This window comes from Polypterus senegalus, chromosome 3 (assembly GCF_016835505.1).
Source record: "Polypterus senegalus isolate Bchr_013 chromosome 3, ASM1683550v1, whole genome shotgun sequence".
Classification (NCBI taxonomy): domain Eukaryota; kingdom Metazoa; phylum Chordata; class Cladistia; order Polypteriformes; family Polypteridae; genus Polypterus; species Polypterus senegalus.
In genome coordinates this window covers 66,854,810-66,872,879 of record NC_053156.1, presented here as the reverse complement: position 1 = coordinate 66,872,879, position 18,070 = coordinate 66,854,810, and the positions used below count along the sequence as shown (strand labels likewise).

Below are 18,070 nucleotides of genomic sequence, written 5' to 3'. Positions count from 1 at the left end.
TGCGTCGACTTAATGCAGTGTTAAAAACATACACCATAGTAAGAAGTACTAAGACAGCGAGGGAATAATCTTGATTAATAACAAGTGCAAACTTTATTTTGTGTCATACCACCACGACATAGCACCTTTAATACCAGTTACTGAAGATGCATATTACTTTTATATCTGAAAAGCTTACACATTGTAACGTAATGTGTAATATATTGAAATAAGTATGTTTTTTTTACTGAGAAGAAAGGTGATGAAATTGTTGGAGATGCTGTCCTCGCTTGTTTTCTTGGGTACCCCATTTTTCTGTCACTTATAGAAGATATATATTTTAGGTCTATTGGCAACTCCAGATTTGTCCAACGTAAGTGAATTTGCATGCATGAGTGCACGCGTGTGTGTGTGTGTGAGAGAGAGAGAGAGAGCAAGAGAGAATGTGTTTTGTTGCAGACTGACATCATATCTTGGGCCTTTCTTTGCTCCCAGTGCTGATAGTTTGAGGTGTATCATCCAGCAGCCCTGAAATGCAAATAACCTAGTGTAAAGAAATTACTGGGCGGATAGGTGCTTTCTTAGCAAAATTCTGTTTCTTTTTCCTTGTACTTGAAGTCATTTTACAGTTTTCAGGCAGTATATATTATGTTTAGCCTCCTTTACCACAAACACTACTAAAATTGATGTCTTTACACAAATCTTCAAATGTTCACATCTGACCTGAACAGTAACATTGCTTTTGCTAGCATTGTCACTTTTTCCTATTCAGTTGAGGAAACTGTGGATAACTCGTATGTAATTACCTGTAATTCTGTTTTTTTTCCAGAATTGGCTGGGAGATGGACCTCTGAAAATGCTAGTGTTACCAACAATCCACTTTCGCACACTAGATGTCCTTATAGCACTCATTGAAACGTATGTAAGCTATGTATCTTTGTAACAGTAACTTTAAAGCTCTATTTTTTATATTCACTTACTACAGGCTCAGAGCTCATACACACACATTTGTGTCTATTAAGTCTGCCACAGTGATTGTCACTATTTGAATATAATTCAAGATTATTTAAAGGCAAAAAGCTAACAATTGATTGTAAAAGAATGGTTGTTTTACCCACACTAATGATGGTGTCAATTTACTCCAGATACACTGTGGAAAGCTGCAGTATTTAAAAGGTCTGTTTTTGCACTTCACTTCTGCAATCAGCCTTTTTGTAATTTTGAATGGTTGGCTTGTAATTTTCATTAATAAAATTTATAGCCAGGCCCCTTTGCAACAGTTGGGACAGTCACCAACACCCAACTCCTCTCATCCCACTGCTCTGTACTTGTTTTTCAAAATGCGTCCCCAGTGCATCTGTGCCCATTTTTATCAATCATCTCAGAGCAGGAAGACTGTCCTAGGTGGCTCAAAATTCACAGTGTGATGCAATTTTGGTCCTAATTTTAGGAGAAGGAGTAAAAGCATTTCATCCATTTTCCTTGGTTAGGAAACTACTCCTTACTTCACAGGGGTTTAGGAGATCTTGTAAGCTGTCTTAATTCACTAGTAATCTGCACTTACAGTATATCCCAGGAAAGGCTAAAAGTATCAGGAACCCTGAACAACATTGGACGTGAGCATTCCATCTATGCAGAGAAGCCAAGCATTGTTAGCTAAAATGGCAGTGTAATGATATGTGTTAAATGTAACTTTGCAAAATCAATGATTTGAGTATGTCATAGTTAAGCATTTCTCAAATTTTGCACTAAACCATAAAACGCCCTTAAGATGCGTGAAGTAATAATGCAGATTAATGCATTTACCCAGCACTCCATTTTGAGAGGATGTTAAAGCAAGCAGCATTCATGCAAATCAACATGCGTAAAAAGGACATTGTCCCAAATGTGGATGAGCATGGATACCATATGTGAATCATAAGCAATATCACAGTATCAACAGCCAGACGGTCACAGATGTAAACTGTACTGTAGTAGCCACCATATTCCCATGAAGATAAGTGGGGCAAGAAAAAAAGGCAGGCAGAGAGTCTTGGGTCACTGGATAAATAGAAACTCGTCGTAAATAAGTGGGTATCACGGTGAGAGACATGGCACAGTGGAAGGTTATTGGGACACTGAAGAGTGAAGGTGAGTTCAGAAACGGCAAAAATACCTGTGGCTAGTTTGAGTATAATTGTTACTTTACAAGGTGATCCGTGTTAGCATAAGAGCTCGGAGGTGATTTATCTAAGAAGTAAGGTTGTGGATCACCCATCCATCCATTTTTTAAACCTGCTTTATCCTGAGCAGGGTCGAGAGGAAGCTGATGCCTATCACAGCAAGCAGAAGGCACAAGGCAAAACAATCCCTTGAGCATCCATTGTTAAATAAATCTGCCCATTATTGGACTTTACTTTAATACAGTGTGTGTGTCTTGGTCTTTCTATCTCAGTGTGCGTTACAACATCCATCATCCATGGTGTTGTAAAGCGCCAACCATTGCATGCAGCTTAGCACAGTATCCTGCCAAATTATGTTTTCTGTCTTTTCTCTTCTTCTTAGTTTTATTCTAATTATTTTCATCATCTTTGTGGTGAATTCATCCTCTGCGTTTATAACAGAATAAAACAAAAAATCATTATAAGAAATGGAAAATATTTTTCCTTTTATTACAATGCTTTACACTTTGTCTAACAATTAGTCTGTATCATATGTGGGTGTTGATTTGATACATACCTAAAATGGTAAGGTGTCATTTAAAATGATAATATAAGAAATATCTTGATAATATAAGAAAAAAAAGTAGTTCAAGTTAAATTTTGTAGTTCATTACTTGATACTGTGACAGTCCCATAAGCTACACAAAAGCAGCATTTCCGGGCGAGTCCATAGGTGCCTTCTGGTTTTTTTACTTTGAATGCCGTGATATAAAAGGTATCCTGCCACTGCCCGTTAGATACCTCCAAAATAAAAAACAAATCTGCCTATGACCTATCTGCTTTTTGCCTATTCTTTTGTTGTTATCGCGCTATTCTCATCCTATTGCTGTCTTATTAACTGACCAGTATTGCTCCTGATCTCCAACCTCTCCCCTTGTTTAGTAGCAAAGCACTGGTACTTATGCCTTATCCCTGTCACTCAACTCTCCCTAGAGAAGGTGCCCTGCACTCTCATAAAAGGTGCTTTCTCACAGGCTTCACCCCAACCCTGCTTTCTGTTTCCCATCGCTGTCCATGCAGCAGCAAAACATGTCGCCATAAGAGTGGACATCAACTGAGTGCTATAAACAGGACTTAAGCAACATTCTCATAAGAGCTTCAATTATTTTGTGTGCATTCCTTGAACCTTAGGATAAAAAGAAATAAGGCTATGAGAGAAGGAAATAACTTACAGCCTGAAACAGTAGTTTTAGTAAAATATTCATTATTAGTATTCATTTGTTCCGATATAAACAACCAAGATAATCTGGAATAGTTACTGTTTTCATGAATAGTGATAATACAGCTTTCAAGAAAATTCAGCCATACTTTTTGAAACTTATTCTCTCTCATAGTCATGTTTATGTCAGATTTTCTACATGTAAATTCCCAAAAACAATAACTGATGGAGTGATTCAAACAAAATTACACATAGTATCTGTCCCTTTGTTTAATATATGTCTAAAAAACTAATTTTCATATTTGTTTCTCATAGGAGCATAAGAATAATATGCATCATTTTCTTACATTTTGATGTAATTTGCTAGAATAGCAGTTTTTAGCATAGTCCTACTGAAAATAGCATAGTCAGTCAGCAATTGCCATTAAGTTGTTGGCTAATAGATTGAATCCTGGTAATTGTAATTAGTTGGCTGATGTGCTTTAAGTGGCTACTTTTTTTAAAAGATGTTTGTGATTACTGAAGACAGTATCCTGTCTCTCTAGGCACAACTTGTAAATCTTGATTTTCTGACCGACACTGTTCTGTTTTGTATTTACAGTGGAGGATCTCGACTAATCCGGTATTCTACGGTGCTCTGTCATCTTTTTGCTCAAACTCTGAATGCATGGAGTTTTACCAATGATACCATCCTTCCTGGACAGCAAAGAGCATACAGGTAAGCAGTGACGACAGAATTGTATCAAGGTAGATACTATGTATACAGATAGAAAATCTCAATCTGTTTTTACCCCAGTCAGTTGTAGAATCCAGTGAACTGTTCTTTTTAACTTTACATTATGTGCCTTTTACGAATGATTTTATATCCTTATGTTAAAGTAGATTATACATTCGCAATGTATCTCTGCTAGGCTGACCTATACTATACTATGCACATTGGTTTTTGTGTTCTTTTAAGGCCAAAACATTATGGATAGACTTGCATTATCATTGGTTATGTAGCTGCCCCAAATGTAAGTGCAACAGTGTCAACTGTATTCCAGATAAAAGGCTGTACAGAGAAGTGTCAAAAGGCAGCAGAAATAAAATAACAGAATTTTAACAAATTTATTTATTAGTGGCAGTTGATTTCTACCCCAGTACACTCTACATGCACCACTGTAAACTGACAGTAGTACAAGTTTCCACTCTATCCCTTAATCCCACTTTAGAAGTAATCCTTCCGTTGTTTTTTTATTTTTTTTTTTTACCCATTGGGTAACCTTTACAGGTTATTTTTTGTTTCTTTGCGATCCAGGAAGCAGTAAGGATAAACAAGATGACATCTTATGAGTGATTTCATATTTTTTCTGCTGTTTTTCTCCTTTTTCCAACCTCTTTGTAGTACTGTGAGAGTGCAGGTTTATAAGACTGTGCAAATATGGGTCAGTGTGGCAGGGTCATCTTCTGGAGTACTGCAAGGCTCTGCTAATTCTTCTGAGGTACTTTTGGGACACATACTGAGTGACATTACCCCAGGGACGGACACAATCAAGGTAACTTGACCTTTCTTGGTATATTTTTCATTTTACTAAAATCAAATAACATTCTATACCAATAACTCAAATTTTAGAAAATGAGGTTCAAAACAAATCAACCTCCACTCCTAAGAAAGAGAGCTAGGCTAGCAGAGTAAAACGTTAAGCTAGTAAAAATAACTAAATAGATAAATTAATAAATGAATAATGATAAATGGAGTAAAAGAGAGGAGAGAACCTGCTTCCTCAATTTAAATTCTTTTTCTGAAATGTTATTGATTAGATCCTTGTAGATTTTGAAACAGTTTTGTACAGATACTCTAAATGCAAATTAGATTTTTTCCAGTTTCAAATAGTATATAACATCAGTTACCCACTGACTTAGAATAGGAGAGTTAGGATTCTTCCAGTTGAGCAAGATAAGTCTAGGTGCCAATAGTGTAGTAAAAGCAATTAAGAGTTTGTGTGTCCTTCTTCAAGGGATTGTGACACCAAGGCTGTCTGAAAGGTTTTAAACATTTTGGTCCAGAATGATGTTAATTTGGTGCGGGTCTAAAACATGTGGCCCAGTGAAGCCAGAACTTGATTGCAATATTCACAGGTTGGATCTTGCCTTAGAAGCATTTTGGACAATTTTAAACAAGAGAGATGCACTCGATATATACTTTTAAGTTGAATAATTCTATGCTTTGCGAATATGGAGCTCGAGTGAATTCTGTGCATTGCTTCTTTCCACTCCTTTTCTGAGATGTTGAGTGAGAAATCCTTTTCCCACTGTACTCTTGGATCTTTAAAAGCGAGGGACTGTAAAATGGCTTATATATTGTGGAAATGCTGTCTAAGTCCTCAAGACTGATCAGTATTTTTTACAGAATAGGTAGGTAGGTGGGAGGTGAGGAAAATTGGGCAGGTTCTGTTTAACAGAGTTTCTAATTTGAAGGTAGTGAAAGAAATGTGTTGCCGGAAAGTTTAATTTGGAGTGTAATTGTTCATAAGATGCAAAGATATTGTCTATGTACAGATCCCTAAGTGATTTCACCCCGAATGTTTTCCAGACATTTAAAACTGCATATGTTTGCAAGGGTGGAAAAGGTGGTTCTTATGCAGAGGTGCCACTGATAAAAGCTTCTCTATCTTAAAATACTTCCTATATTGGTTCCATATTCTGAATGAGTGAAGCACAATTGGGTTGTTAGTGTATTGGCAATAACTTGTATTTATTGGGATGCAAAGCAAGGAATATAAAGAAGTACTGCAGGATTTTAATTTTACTGTGGACCAAGCCTGTATATGTTCATTTATTTGTGTCCAAGTCCAGGTTTTAATAGCTTGTATATTTGCTGCCTTAGGTCTTTGTAGAGTTGCCCTTTGAATACGTGGATGTATTGAATTCCAAGTAAATGAGGTTATGGTTGAAGCTAATTTCTTAATAAATGATTTATTGATGTATATCGGACTGTTTTGAAATAAAAAAGAAGCTTTGGAAGGATATTCATCTTAACAATGTTAATTCTTCCAGCTAAAGTGAGATGAAGGGTTGACCATCTATGCAAGTCTTGCTTAATTTTCTCTGTACCGACGGCAAAATTTTGTTGATAAAGACTTTATGCTTACTTGTGATGTGTACCTCTAGGTATTTAAACTGATCTGCGATGATAAAAGCGAAGGTGTCCAATCTAATATTGTGTGCTTAAGAGTTCACTGGGAAGAGCACACTTTTATTCAAATTGATTCTGGGACCAGAAATCTTTTGAAATTCTATTAGTGCTGTTTGGACTGCAGACACAGTATTTTGTGGATCGGATATATACAGTACCATATCACTGCATATAGAGAAACTTTCTGTTCCAGTCCTTCTCTGATAATCGCCTTTATCTCATAAGCGTTTTGACAGTGAATTGCTGTCATATTGTCCTAAATTCTTGACTTTTGTTTAAGCCTTCTTAGATTTTTCTTCTCCTGGGCATAAGTCACTGACGTCTAGCAGAAATTAGTCATGGAGATATACTGACAGCAAAGACAGGCAGTGCAAGTGAGAAAAGAGGATCGGGAAATGAACATTAATCAAAATGAAGTTAAAAACAGGCACCAAAACCAAATCGCAAGTCACTGGCATGACTTCCAGTATCTACCCCTTAGTGACGAGTAGTTGCATCTTGATGACTGCAACTCAAAGGGATGGTGCTAATCCCAAAACAAAGGAGACATCAAAGAACAAATAATAATAAACAATTAAATATTATAAGTTTAATACATATTAATAAAACAGATAATGATAATGGAGTTTGCATGTTCTCCCCGTGTCTGCGTGGGTTTCCTCCGGGCGCTCCGGTTTCCTCCCACAGTCCAAAGACATGCAGGTTAGGTGGATTGGCGATTCTAAATTGGCCCTAGTGTGTGCTTGGTGTGTGGGTGTGTTTGTGTGTGTCCTGCGGTGGGTTGGCACCCTGCCCAGGATTGGTTCCTGCCTTGTGCCCTGTGTTGGCTGGGATTGGCTCCAGCAGACCCCCGTGACCCTGTATTCGGATTCAGCGGGTTAGAAAATGGATGGATGGATGGATAATGATAATGGTCTTCACAGTACAAGTATTGTATGAAGGCTCTTAATATACCTTCCCACACATTTATAAAATTATGATACTAGTTGAGGAGCATGGACCAGATCAATTTGTCCCCAGAAACCTTTTCTCAGTACCATAACCCACCTGTCGACCAAATAATGCAACTAAGAATGAAGAAAACATTCTGTATCTCAGTCCACCATAATCTGAGGAGGAGAAGTTTTAGGTCTCATATACGTTCTTAAGTGAACTGGTGTCAGTTGAGACATGTGGAGGGATTGGCAAATCTTGAGTGAGTTCACTGGGCCTACCTGTATGTCACTAAACTTATTTGTTTCAGTATTGTAATGGGTCAAATTAAATATGGAGCCTATTTCCTAAATGGAACTCTTTGGCAGATAACCTTGCATAGCTAGCCATGCTCTCTGTCTGATGTAAATCTCGGGAGTCTTTCAGTAACTGCAGACCAGATCTCTGCTGTTTTTAGATTGTATCTAATCATGACTTACTCCTTGTTCAAAAGGTGGCATTTTGATAGCAGAATGATAGTGCACATTCTTGGTGAACTTGGCAATAGTTAGTCACACTTTCCGATTGGACTGGAAAGTGATCACTGAACAACAAACAATTGTTTTGAGATCTTAGTTTGTGTGTACTTCAAGATCATTAGGTGGTACCCAGAAGTTAAAAGTACATCACATCCTATTTTTAGAATAAAAAAATCTTCAATGCTGGGGACATGAATTGTGGACCTCTATCTGAATTGATGGATTCCAGGAATCCATGTAACTTTACAACCTGAGCAAAAATATGTCTGCTAATTCTGTAGCTAACGGTATATTTTTTAAGGGCTATAAAATGTGCATACTTTGAAGATCTGTTCACCACTACCAAAATGGTAGTACAATGCTGTGAATGAGGAAGACATGTATTGAAGTCCATGGAAACTATTTCCCAAAGCCTATATGAGAAGGGACTGGTTGTGAGAACTGCACAGGAAATCCTGCAACATTTTTTTTCTACAGCATGTATCACAGGCCTGAACCTACCCTTTTACATCTTTGTGTAAGCCATCCCACCAGAAATAGTGTTTAATCAATTCATTGGTTTGGTATTGACAGGGTATCCAAAGATACTAGAACAGTGATTGGCTAAAGAATAATGCCTATGACACTTGTCTGGCATTCAGTTATTTAGCAGATATAATATACATTAGGGTTTTGTGGTCAGTCTATTCTAATAAAAGGCAAAGCCCTCACTGACTGACGACTGACTTACTCATCACTAATTCTTCAACTTACCGTGTAGGTAGAAGGCTGAAATTTGGCAGGCTCATTCCTTACAGGTTACTTACAAAAGTTAAGCAGGTTTCATTTCGAAATTCTACACATAACTGTCAACAATGTCTGCCATGTTAAACTTTATTTATGGCCCCATCTTCACGAAATTTGGTAGAGGCGGCTTCACTGCGCTAACCGAAACTGATGTACGTACTTATTTCGGTGGTATGACGCCAGTGTCGGCTGCAATATTGAACTTTCCAATGTCACTAATTCTCCAATTTCCTCTGTAGGTAGAAGGCAGAAATTTGGCAGACTCATTCCTTACAGCTTACTTACTAAAGTTAAGCAGGTTTCATTTAAAAATTCTATGCGTAACGGTCGACAACATCCGCCATGTTGAACTTTCTTCTTTATGGCCCCATCTTCACAAAGTTTGGTAAGTGGCCTCCCTGCGCTAACCAAAACCGATGTACGTACTTATTTCAGTGGTATGACGCCACTGTCAGCCGCTATATTGAACTTTCCAACTGTCTTTGTTATTTATGGGCCCATCTTCAAGAAATTTGGTACACGGGTTCCCAACGCTAACTGAATCCTAGTTACGTACATATATACATCCATAGCCTACAGCTCAGTCACCGTGTGAGGTGGCGTTGGGTCCCCCATCCCAACGCCTCCCACGTTGTTGGCTGCATGCCTATGTAAGGCCGTCCGTCGCTCCGGTCTCTTCATTCCCTTCCTTGCTTCGCCACGGGATTCACGTCTCCCTGATGATAACTGCAGCCTTTTTATTTAATCCACGGCTTCTACACTGTTTTATTGTTCGTTTATTACGATTATAGTTATTGTGTAGGTATTTTAGACTTACTTTACATTGTTCAGGTACCCATTTCCTTTATCGAGGTGATCACCATCGAGCAAAGAACTGTCACTTACTGAGTGGATTCGATGCCCGGAGATGGCACCTGCCCTTTCCATTCTCTGTGTTACATATTGAATTGTGTCTTATGTATTGAATGACTGGGACTGGTTCAAGGTGTGGACTGATGACAGTACAGGAGATAATTATACTACACAGGAGCACTATAAGAGTGAAATGCTTAAGCCCTTCACCTATGGTTCTGCATGTGAGTTGATGGCTGCCGCTGAATTGTTTGTTTGTCGCTTTCAACTGCACCGGTGGCCAAATATTTTACACCTTTGGACAACCGCCAATGCCTCTTAAACATCTTAGATTCACAAGTGACGATTTCAGTACTGGACACTTTGATGTTTATGGATGTTTAAACTCTCAAAAGCTGGATGCAAAGTTATCGATGAAACCAGTTGTGTGCTTACAACTCTTGACAAATGCCGAGTGTCACTTCAACACAAGTCCTGCAAATGCTGTCATAATTGAAACAAACCATGAAACTCAAACCGATTATGACAGCAGCAATCCAAACTGTGAAATTTGAGGCAAGATTGCTTTTCACATGGCCAACTGTACGTTGCATGCTCAAGAGTAAGCTCAGTGCACAGCTTGGTCATATTACAACTGAAGGGCGAACTGACAACGTGGTATACAAAGAGATCCTTAACAAATAATTATTGGTATATTTTCCCTCAGTTTAAAAAGGTTTACTTTTCTTCTTAATAAAAATTTTAAGGCAGTACTTCGCCGCTGCGAAGCGCGGGTATTTTGCTAGCGTATATAATAAAAGGGAATTGGCTCTTTCCAGCTACTGTCTCCACTCCTCCAGTACCAACTTAATTGCTAACAGTTCTCTGTTACTACCGTCATAGTTCTATTCGCTTTATGTTTCTTTCTTATCATAATTCTGGTAGCTTCTTAGAATAGAAAGTACATGGGTGAGAGTTTTCCTTGTGTCAAAAATAGTTAAAATAGAATAACTCCTATTATGATAGTGGAATTCTCTACCTCCACAGTGAATTGAAGAGATGGGTCTAGATGATAAAGAACAAGAGATGTAATGAAGTGTTTTTTTAGTAATTTACATGTAGCTTGCACTTTCATTCATTCGAATTTATGAATATTTTTCTTAGTGAGATTTGTAATAGGGGAAGTGATGGTTCCAAAATATCATCCATATAAACCAAAACAAACATGCCCAAGACATCTTGGAACCTAAAAATCACAAAATCATAAAATAGTGCAATTGAATAGGCCTTACTATGTGGCATTTACCAGATATTTGTATTGCCCAGTAATGGTGTTGAATGCTGTCTTCCTCTAACCCCTTCTTGTATTCTAATTAAAATGTATGCACTTTGCAAAGCAAGATTAATGAATATAGTTGAATCTGTATTCTGCTCAAGTGATGACGAGATGAGTAGCATATGGTAATTGTTCTTAATAGTTACAGGGTCAGAGACTACCATCCTTTTTATTTGCTGAAAACAAAAAGTGTCAATTGGGCTATTAGATGACCTGTTTTTAAATTCTCTTTTCAGTGTAATTGTCCATAGTTTGAATTTCTGAATGAGACAATACATAGATTCTTCCTTTAAGTAAAGGACCCCTGGTGAAAAATCAATAGAACAATCATGATGTTTTTTAAGGCGGTAGTTCAGTGGATTTTTGCTTGTTGAAGAAATTCTCAGCACAAGGGTAAATCCTAGAATAAATTACATTAAATTATAGAGGTATGAGTGTATTTTAAACAGTTTTACAAAATTCCTTTACGAAAGGAATGCCATTGTTAAATTTGTTTTCATTTCCAGTTGATAATTAGGTTGTGTATTTCTAACCAGGAATAATCCAAAATTTATCTGTGAGCATTGCTGGGTATTACAAAGAATGTGATTGCTTTATTGTCCTCTTTATGTAAGGAAATATGTGATGACAGGTAGTTAATAATACAGTACCTGTATCCAAAGATTTTTTTTTTTTTTTAAACAGGGGGGTGTGTTACTTTAATGTCTTTAATTTTCAGTTGCTCCTGAGTCAATCAGTGCCAGAGTTTTAAAATCCCCTAATTCCACTGGTATCAAAAATTAATTTCCCCCCAGAAGTGATTTATTATTCAAAAATTAAAGTAAAAAGAAATGTCCACAGTTCATATTCTTTTGTTTAGAAATTCACAAAAAATATGACAATAGTGATACTGATTTCCTGGTTTAAATACCATTGTGCTTCATGATGACTTCTGGCGCATCTTCCCGTATATACCCCTTAGCAATAATTGCAATAGAATAGTTATGTCTTGATCACTGCAACTCAAAGCAGTGATTCTCAGTCCAAAACAATGATGGCATGCACAAGTACAATAAATAAATAATAAACAATTAAATATCTCAAGTTTAACATTTGACATTAATGAAAAAAAATTGTAATAGACGTCACAATACAAGTATTGTGTAAAGATTCAAGTCCAGTGTTAAGAAAATCAATTGACTAGGAGGATACAATTTATAATCTGCCCTCTGTTAAACTTCAGACTTAATAGAGGAGACTCCTTACTCTAAATACTGGTTAATGGGAGAAGCTTTGCATCATTTGTAGCATTGTGGTGATGCTTACTTGTTTGAGGCAGATAATTAAGGCTGTACTTACATGGTCATTTGTTGTTCAGACTCAGTTATTTATAAATAATAAAGGATGTTGTCATTTTGTAAGCTTTGCTATGTTTTACACTTCCAGCTGAGGACCGAAAAGGCTATGCCAGAGCTCAGTAACAATATTGGGAAAGTTGGAGGAAAAAGAACCAAAGGATTGGATGTCCATGAAGCAACCTCCCATATGCAGGGATACAGGAAGCAAGAGAGCAATGCTAATTCCGACTGCTGCAAGGCAGCACTAAAGTGTAGGTTTTACATGTAACTGTTGTGTGAGGTGTCTTGTGTCAAGTATTTTATACATGCTTATTTTTTTCTTTTTCAATACAAACATTTGCACTGTATGAAAGCAATTCTAACCTTAATAACTTTTAGAAGATAAAATGCGTGGAAACTGTAGATTAATAATGCAAAATGTGGTTATTTGACAAATAGCCCAAAAGTGTGTGCAAGGAGTCTTAACTGTTCTCTTCTTTCTAAATTCCAATTGTGGAGCAACTTTTTCAATTTCATTTTTAGTATTGCTTAATCATGGGCATTAAAGGTGTCATAATCAAGATGGAACAATGGTTAGAAGGTAGTGGGCTCAAGGGTCCAGCTTCCCTGGTTCTCATCATGCACCTGTTTATTGAGTGGAGTGTGCACTTTCTCCCCTTTTTGGGTTGGTTTTCCTCCCATATCCCCCAAGATGTTAAGGTCAAGTTAATTGGCGATTACAAATTATCCCTCTAGAAGTGTGAGAATGGGTGTATGCTTGAGTGGGTCCAGCAATTTACTGGCATTTTGTCTAAAGCCAGTTTCCTACCTTGCACCTATTGCTACTGAATTATGCTCCAGCCACCTGCAATCTTGAATTGGATTGCACTATTGTGAAAGTTATGTTATGTTATAGTATCTTATGTTGTATTATTTCTATTGTTTTATTTTGCACTGGCTATGTTACCTGTTGAAGACAGGTAATAAATTAAATTTAAAAAGGTTTGCCCAACATGTACCTTCAATGCTCCTCCAACAGCTTTCGTTAAGATCCTCGTGTGTCTCAACCTCTCTTGCCATTCCTCTGTCCCAATGTTAGACAGTTCCTTGTTACCCACTGGGAAAACATCATTCATTTTCTTGGGAATCCAGTAATCCCTCTCTATATCACGGTTCGACTTTCGTGGATTCACTCTATCGCAGATTTTATATGTAAGCATATCTAAATATATATCGTGGATTTCTGCAGACAATTGATCTTTTTATTTCTGGTACATGCTTCCTCAGTTGGTTTGCAGAGTTGATTTCATGCAAGGGACGCTATTGGCAGATGGTTGTGAAGCTACCCAATCAAAGCACGTGGTAAAGTTCCTGGGTGCTGATTGGCTAGGTGACGGACAGCAGCATTCATTTCCGCTTTGCGTTAGCCAGCTTCTTGTCTTGCGCATTCAGGATCAACGCTGTGTAAAGAGTTAACTTTCATGCTCTTTTGTGTTTATCTTTGTGCGTAGTCAAGCCCTTCGTTATGTCTCCAAAACGATCTGCTCCTGCGACTCCTTCCGGGGCCAATCAATTACAATGTGTTTAAAACTGTAATTTCGTATTAAATAAAACTCCTCAATGATATACGATGCATATTTTTGTGCCTAGTATATAATCAGTGTGTTTACATAATTTCAACGAATCATAAAAGGTTTATGCAGTATAACTGTGCAGGAAATGTTTATGAGTGTGGGAGAGTTTATAAGGGCCTGAAATATATGAAAATAACCATATAAACATATGATTTTTACTTAACGGATTTTCACTTTTCGCAGGGGGTTCTGGAACGCAACCCCCGAGATCGAGGAGGGATCACTGTACTGTTCATCTTTGAAGGCTTCTTTGATTTCACATTGTTAGTGTTTATTTCCAGTGTTCCTCTGTGCAGTATTTGCTTTGTCGTCATTGGAATGCTCCATATTAAATCCTTTTTGTAAAGATAAAATGAAAAACGTTGTCACAATCAGGAATTGAACTTTGCACCTCTAATATATCTTGTCATCATCCCCTACCACTGAGTTGCCAAAGCCAAACTGACCGGTCAGATTGCTTTTATGTACTGGACACACACATACAGAGTACCGTTTTTTATATTATATATATCAATATCAAGAGAACATGCATCAAACAAAATTTACAAAATAAAAGATACAGAGTACTATTAATACCATAGGACAATACAGTAAACTAACTTTAGTGTAACTATGAAATCAATTAGAAAGTGTCATTGAGGTATTTAAAACCTTGATTTTAATTTTTAAAATCCCTGAACCTTATTATACTATGCAGAGTTTATTCTGATTTGAGTACTGTAGAGCTAAATGAAAAACCTGTTTCTGAAGATATTGAGTTATTTATAAGGAATGATCATTGTAGTCACTTACTCTGCAGTGTTCATCTTCAGAGCGTTATCGGTTAACTTTCAGGATCATAAAATGCTTTAGCCATGTACAGTAATTGATACTTGATGGAATATTTATGTGATCATAAAATTTCTTTAGAGTCTGGCAGCAGTATTTTAACCAACAATTTTTTACATTTTATGCAGTCAGTATTACATTTTAAAGTTGTTTCCCCATATACTTGGGAAATTATTCAGATTGCATTAAGACCTTACCAGTGTTCAGGGTGCAACCATTAGTAATGATGATGTATGGTTCTGTGTTACCAGCATAAACATGCAAATTGAATATTAATTTATCAAGTCAAGAAATAGGCCTTGCACAGAATAGTGGTGTTCATTATGGAGAGATGATGATGTGGTTTTGATTTACCGCTAAGAGACCACGAAGACCTAAACTTTTTCATAGCACTTCGATACTAGACTAAAATGCCCCTAAATCAATTGTAAAGTTTTTTTTTTCCATTATTTTCAACAACACTATTCATATCTAAGCATTTCAGCAGGGAGCAATTTAAGAAATCTCCTGTCAGCAGCTTTCTGGCAGTGTTATCCAAACACTTTGTTAAAATGTATGGTAATGTTCATAAAATGGTGGTTTGAAAAAAATGTATCGTTTTACTTGCATGGTTATTGACATCTTTGTGTAATCATGGAATTTTTCAGGATGCTGCCAAAATTCTTTGTAGGGAATCAAGAATTGTCTATTGGACTACTTTTGCAGCTGAATAGGTTGAACCCAAATATTTGCACTTGTGATGCTGATGGCACCTCTTCCTCTGTGCTGTGATTGCCAGGAGTTAAACTAATACAGCTATAGAATATATTCTGAAAAGAAACATTCGCTTCAGGACACCAGAACATCCCACAAAATGGTGACAGTAAATGACGTCAGTCATTTTTCCCGGCAAAAAACTGCCTGAAAAATTACCAGAAACATTTCACAAATGCATTAAAAACCTTGAAAAATGCCAGTGTAAATTGACCTTAAAGATTAATGTAATGCAGCTGGATAGGAGGGAGCTCATGATGAATTGCTGTGGTTTACTTAATCAAGTTAAGTCAAGTTGAGGAACATGAACTGTTACAGTGCGTTGCCGCACCCACCACACAACGAAACAGCTCGGGATCCCGATTGGCAACCCCCCCAGGCAGACGTGTGATCCAGTCCCACCCTCTGGAAATGACCCTCTATCTTCCACTGCCAGGTGTTACATGGGTGACCCCGTGGCCTGGTCCAGCCACTTGGGTTCCCAACAATGGGGATCCTATGAGCCGGATCACCCTCGGGGAATCGCACTACATGGCTGTAGTGCCTTAACTGATGCTGCCTCACAATGCAGGTAATGTGCTTCATTCAGGAAATCCATGAGCAACCGCTCATTCGACACTAAAGTCAAACCAATGGTACCCAAGTATTTCCCAAAGGAGTCCAGTCTTCATCTCAGGTCACTAGAAAGCGTCCATGTCTCGCAATCATATAGCAAAGACATAAAGCACCAGGACTCTAAAGACTTGGACCTTCGTCCTTTTGCATAAATATCAGGAGCGCCACACACCCCTTTCCAGCAACCTCATGACACCCCTCTCCCCCCCAATGCTCTTCCAATCCGTCTACCGTTTACCTAGTTCTTCATAATTATACAGAATTTCAGGACAAGGCTAAATATAATTGTTGTTCCAAAGAACATATTCAGAAGGAGGCACATCAAATAAAACCTCTCCAAAAATGTGTTTTTGTAATACTAAGGTTGAGAAAGGATTTATACTGGAACAGTGGAAACATTAACATTGCACATAATCTTTGATTAATTGGCAGGTGATGGTGTACATGAGAGTTTGAAAAGGTATGAAAATAATAATTTTTATGTCAGTGATTTATTGTGGTAGTAACTAATCCAGGTTGAACGTGCATGCTGAAGGGGACACACACAGCAGGATGTTTTTTGATTTAAAAAGTTATGATTCATTAGATAAAAGAATGTATTGTAAATCTGAGACAAAGTGTTAAGGTATAGGGTATTGAAAAAATCCTCTCTTTTAAAATGAAATATTTCCTGAGTCCATCTTGGTCATTTCTTTGCAGCCCTCAACCTCATCATTATTAACAGTGGTACTCTGCTAAAAGAGGAGACTCATAAGGTAAGCAGATGTTCTTATGACGTTTTGTGTAAACATGTATGCATGCCATTCCTCAGGAATGTGGACCAGTATCAGAAAATAAGAAATCTGACAAATAACAAGAAATGTTTCAGCCCATCCAGCTTGTTTGATTAGCTAATAGCATTAGTTTTTCCAGTATCTTATTCAGATATTTTAGGTTGTCAGAGTTCCTACTTTCACATGCATAAATCTTTACTTTGTTATAGACTTCAAAAAACTCTTTCCTTTTAGATCTTCTTGGATTATCTCTTAAATTGAATCCCCATTATCTTCTATAAGTTTTCTTTTGAGATTGTGATTCACTGTTTAATTGGAAGAATTTTACATGTTTAACTTTGTGCTTCTGAGAATTTTGATTGTTATATTACCAAGTTGTCAGAGTTGGACATGGTTTTTAATCCCTTTACCTTTTAGACATGGTGTGTTCCAATTGGTGACCAGAACTATAGATATGGTATAACAATTCTCCATTGTTTTGTATTCAATAGCTTCTGTAATACAAGCTATAAATTTATTTGCTTTTTTATTGCTTTTGTTTACCTTCTTGATAAAAAGATTATTGTTTAAATGTAAATCCCTAAATCTTTTTCACAGGTTGTCATTTTCTTGCATCTTTGTATTGTCTACATGTAGTTACTTGAAATTGTGTTTATTAAAATGTTTGACAGCTTTTGAAAGATGTCTAGTTATTTTTAAATGTAATTTTCTTCTACCCTTATTATTTGCTATTCCAAGTGTTTTGTCATCACCAGATTTTGCAAATTTCCTATCATCTTGATTATCACAATAAGCTAGAATCATGTTTTAAGCACAAATCTCTTGATTCTTTGATGGTGGGCCAAATGTAAAAAGCTGTCTCAGCTAATCCATATTTGCAGGCGCGCATGTGTTTGTCGTTCTCCATGCTGTGTTTGTCAAACGTGTGAACTAGTGGTTTGCATCACCCAAAATGTAGGCTGGTTGAAGACACTCTATTTTATATGACAATAGAAGCATAAAGGTGTTATTAAGCTTTTAGATAACTAAAAATAAACCCATGACTGAATGCGGTTCAGTTATTTTTTGTAATATTTTCCTTGCTTCAAAGTTAATAGCAGGTCATAGATCTTGTTAACAAGATTTTTTTTTTATTTTACTACATTTAAAATCATACCACAACAAGAAAATCCCTTTTTAATATAAAGTACAAAATACCACAGCTAGGAAACTGACCATGTTTCTAACTTTTTT

General features: G+C 37.0%; 1 protein-coding gene across 2 annotated transcripts in view; it reads left to right on the top strand.

The window, feature by feature from the left end:
* The window catches only part of LOC120525274 (proline-, glutamic acid- and leucine-rich protein 1-like), a 46,640-nt gene that overhangs the window by 16,709 nt on the left and 11,861 nt on the right, over positions 1 to 18,070 (top strand). For both annotated transcript variants that reach the window (XR_005632921.1, XM_039747416.1), the window contains exons 10-14: positions 809 to 897; positions 3,941 to 4,057; positions 4,724 to 4,874; positions 12,344 to 12,506; positions 16,764 to 16,819. Coding sequence is in view for 1 of the 2 variants with exons in the window: in XM_039747416.1 (XP_039603350.1) it covers positions 809 to 897; positions 3,941 to 4,057; positions 4,724 to 4,874; positions 12,344 to 12,506; positions 16,764 to 16,819 (576 nt within the window). In the remaining variant the exon portion in view is untranslated. The remainder of the gene's footprint in view (positions 1 to 808; positions 898 to 3,940; positions 4,058 to 4,723; positions 4,875 to 12,343; positions 12,507 to 16,763; positions 16,820 to 18,070) is intronic.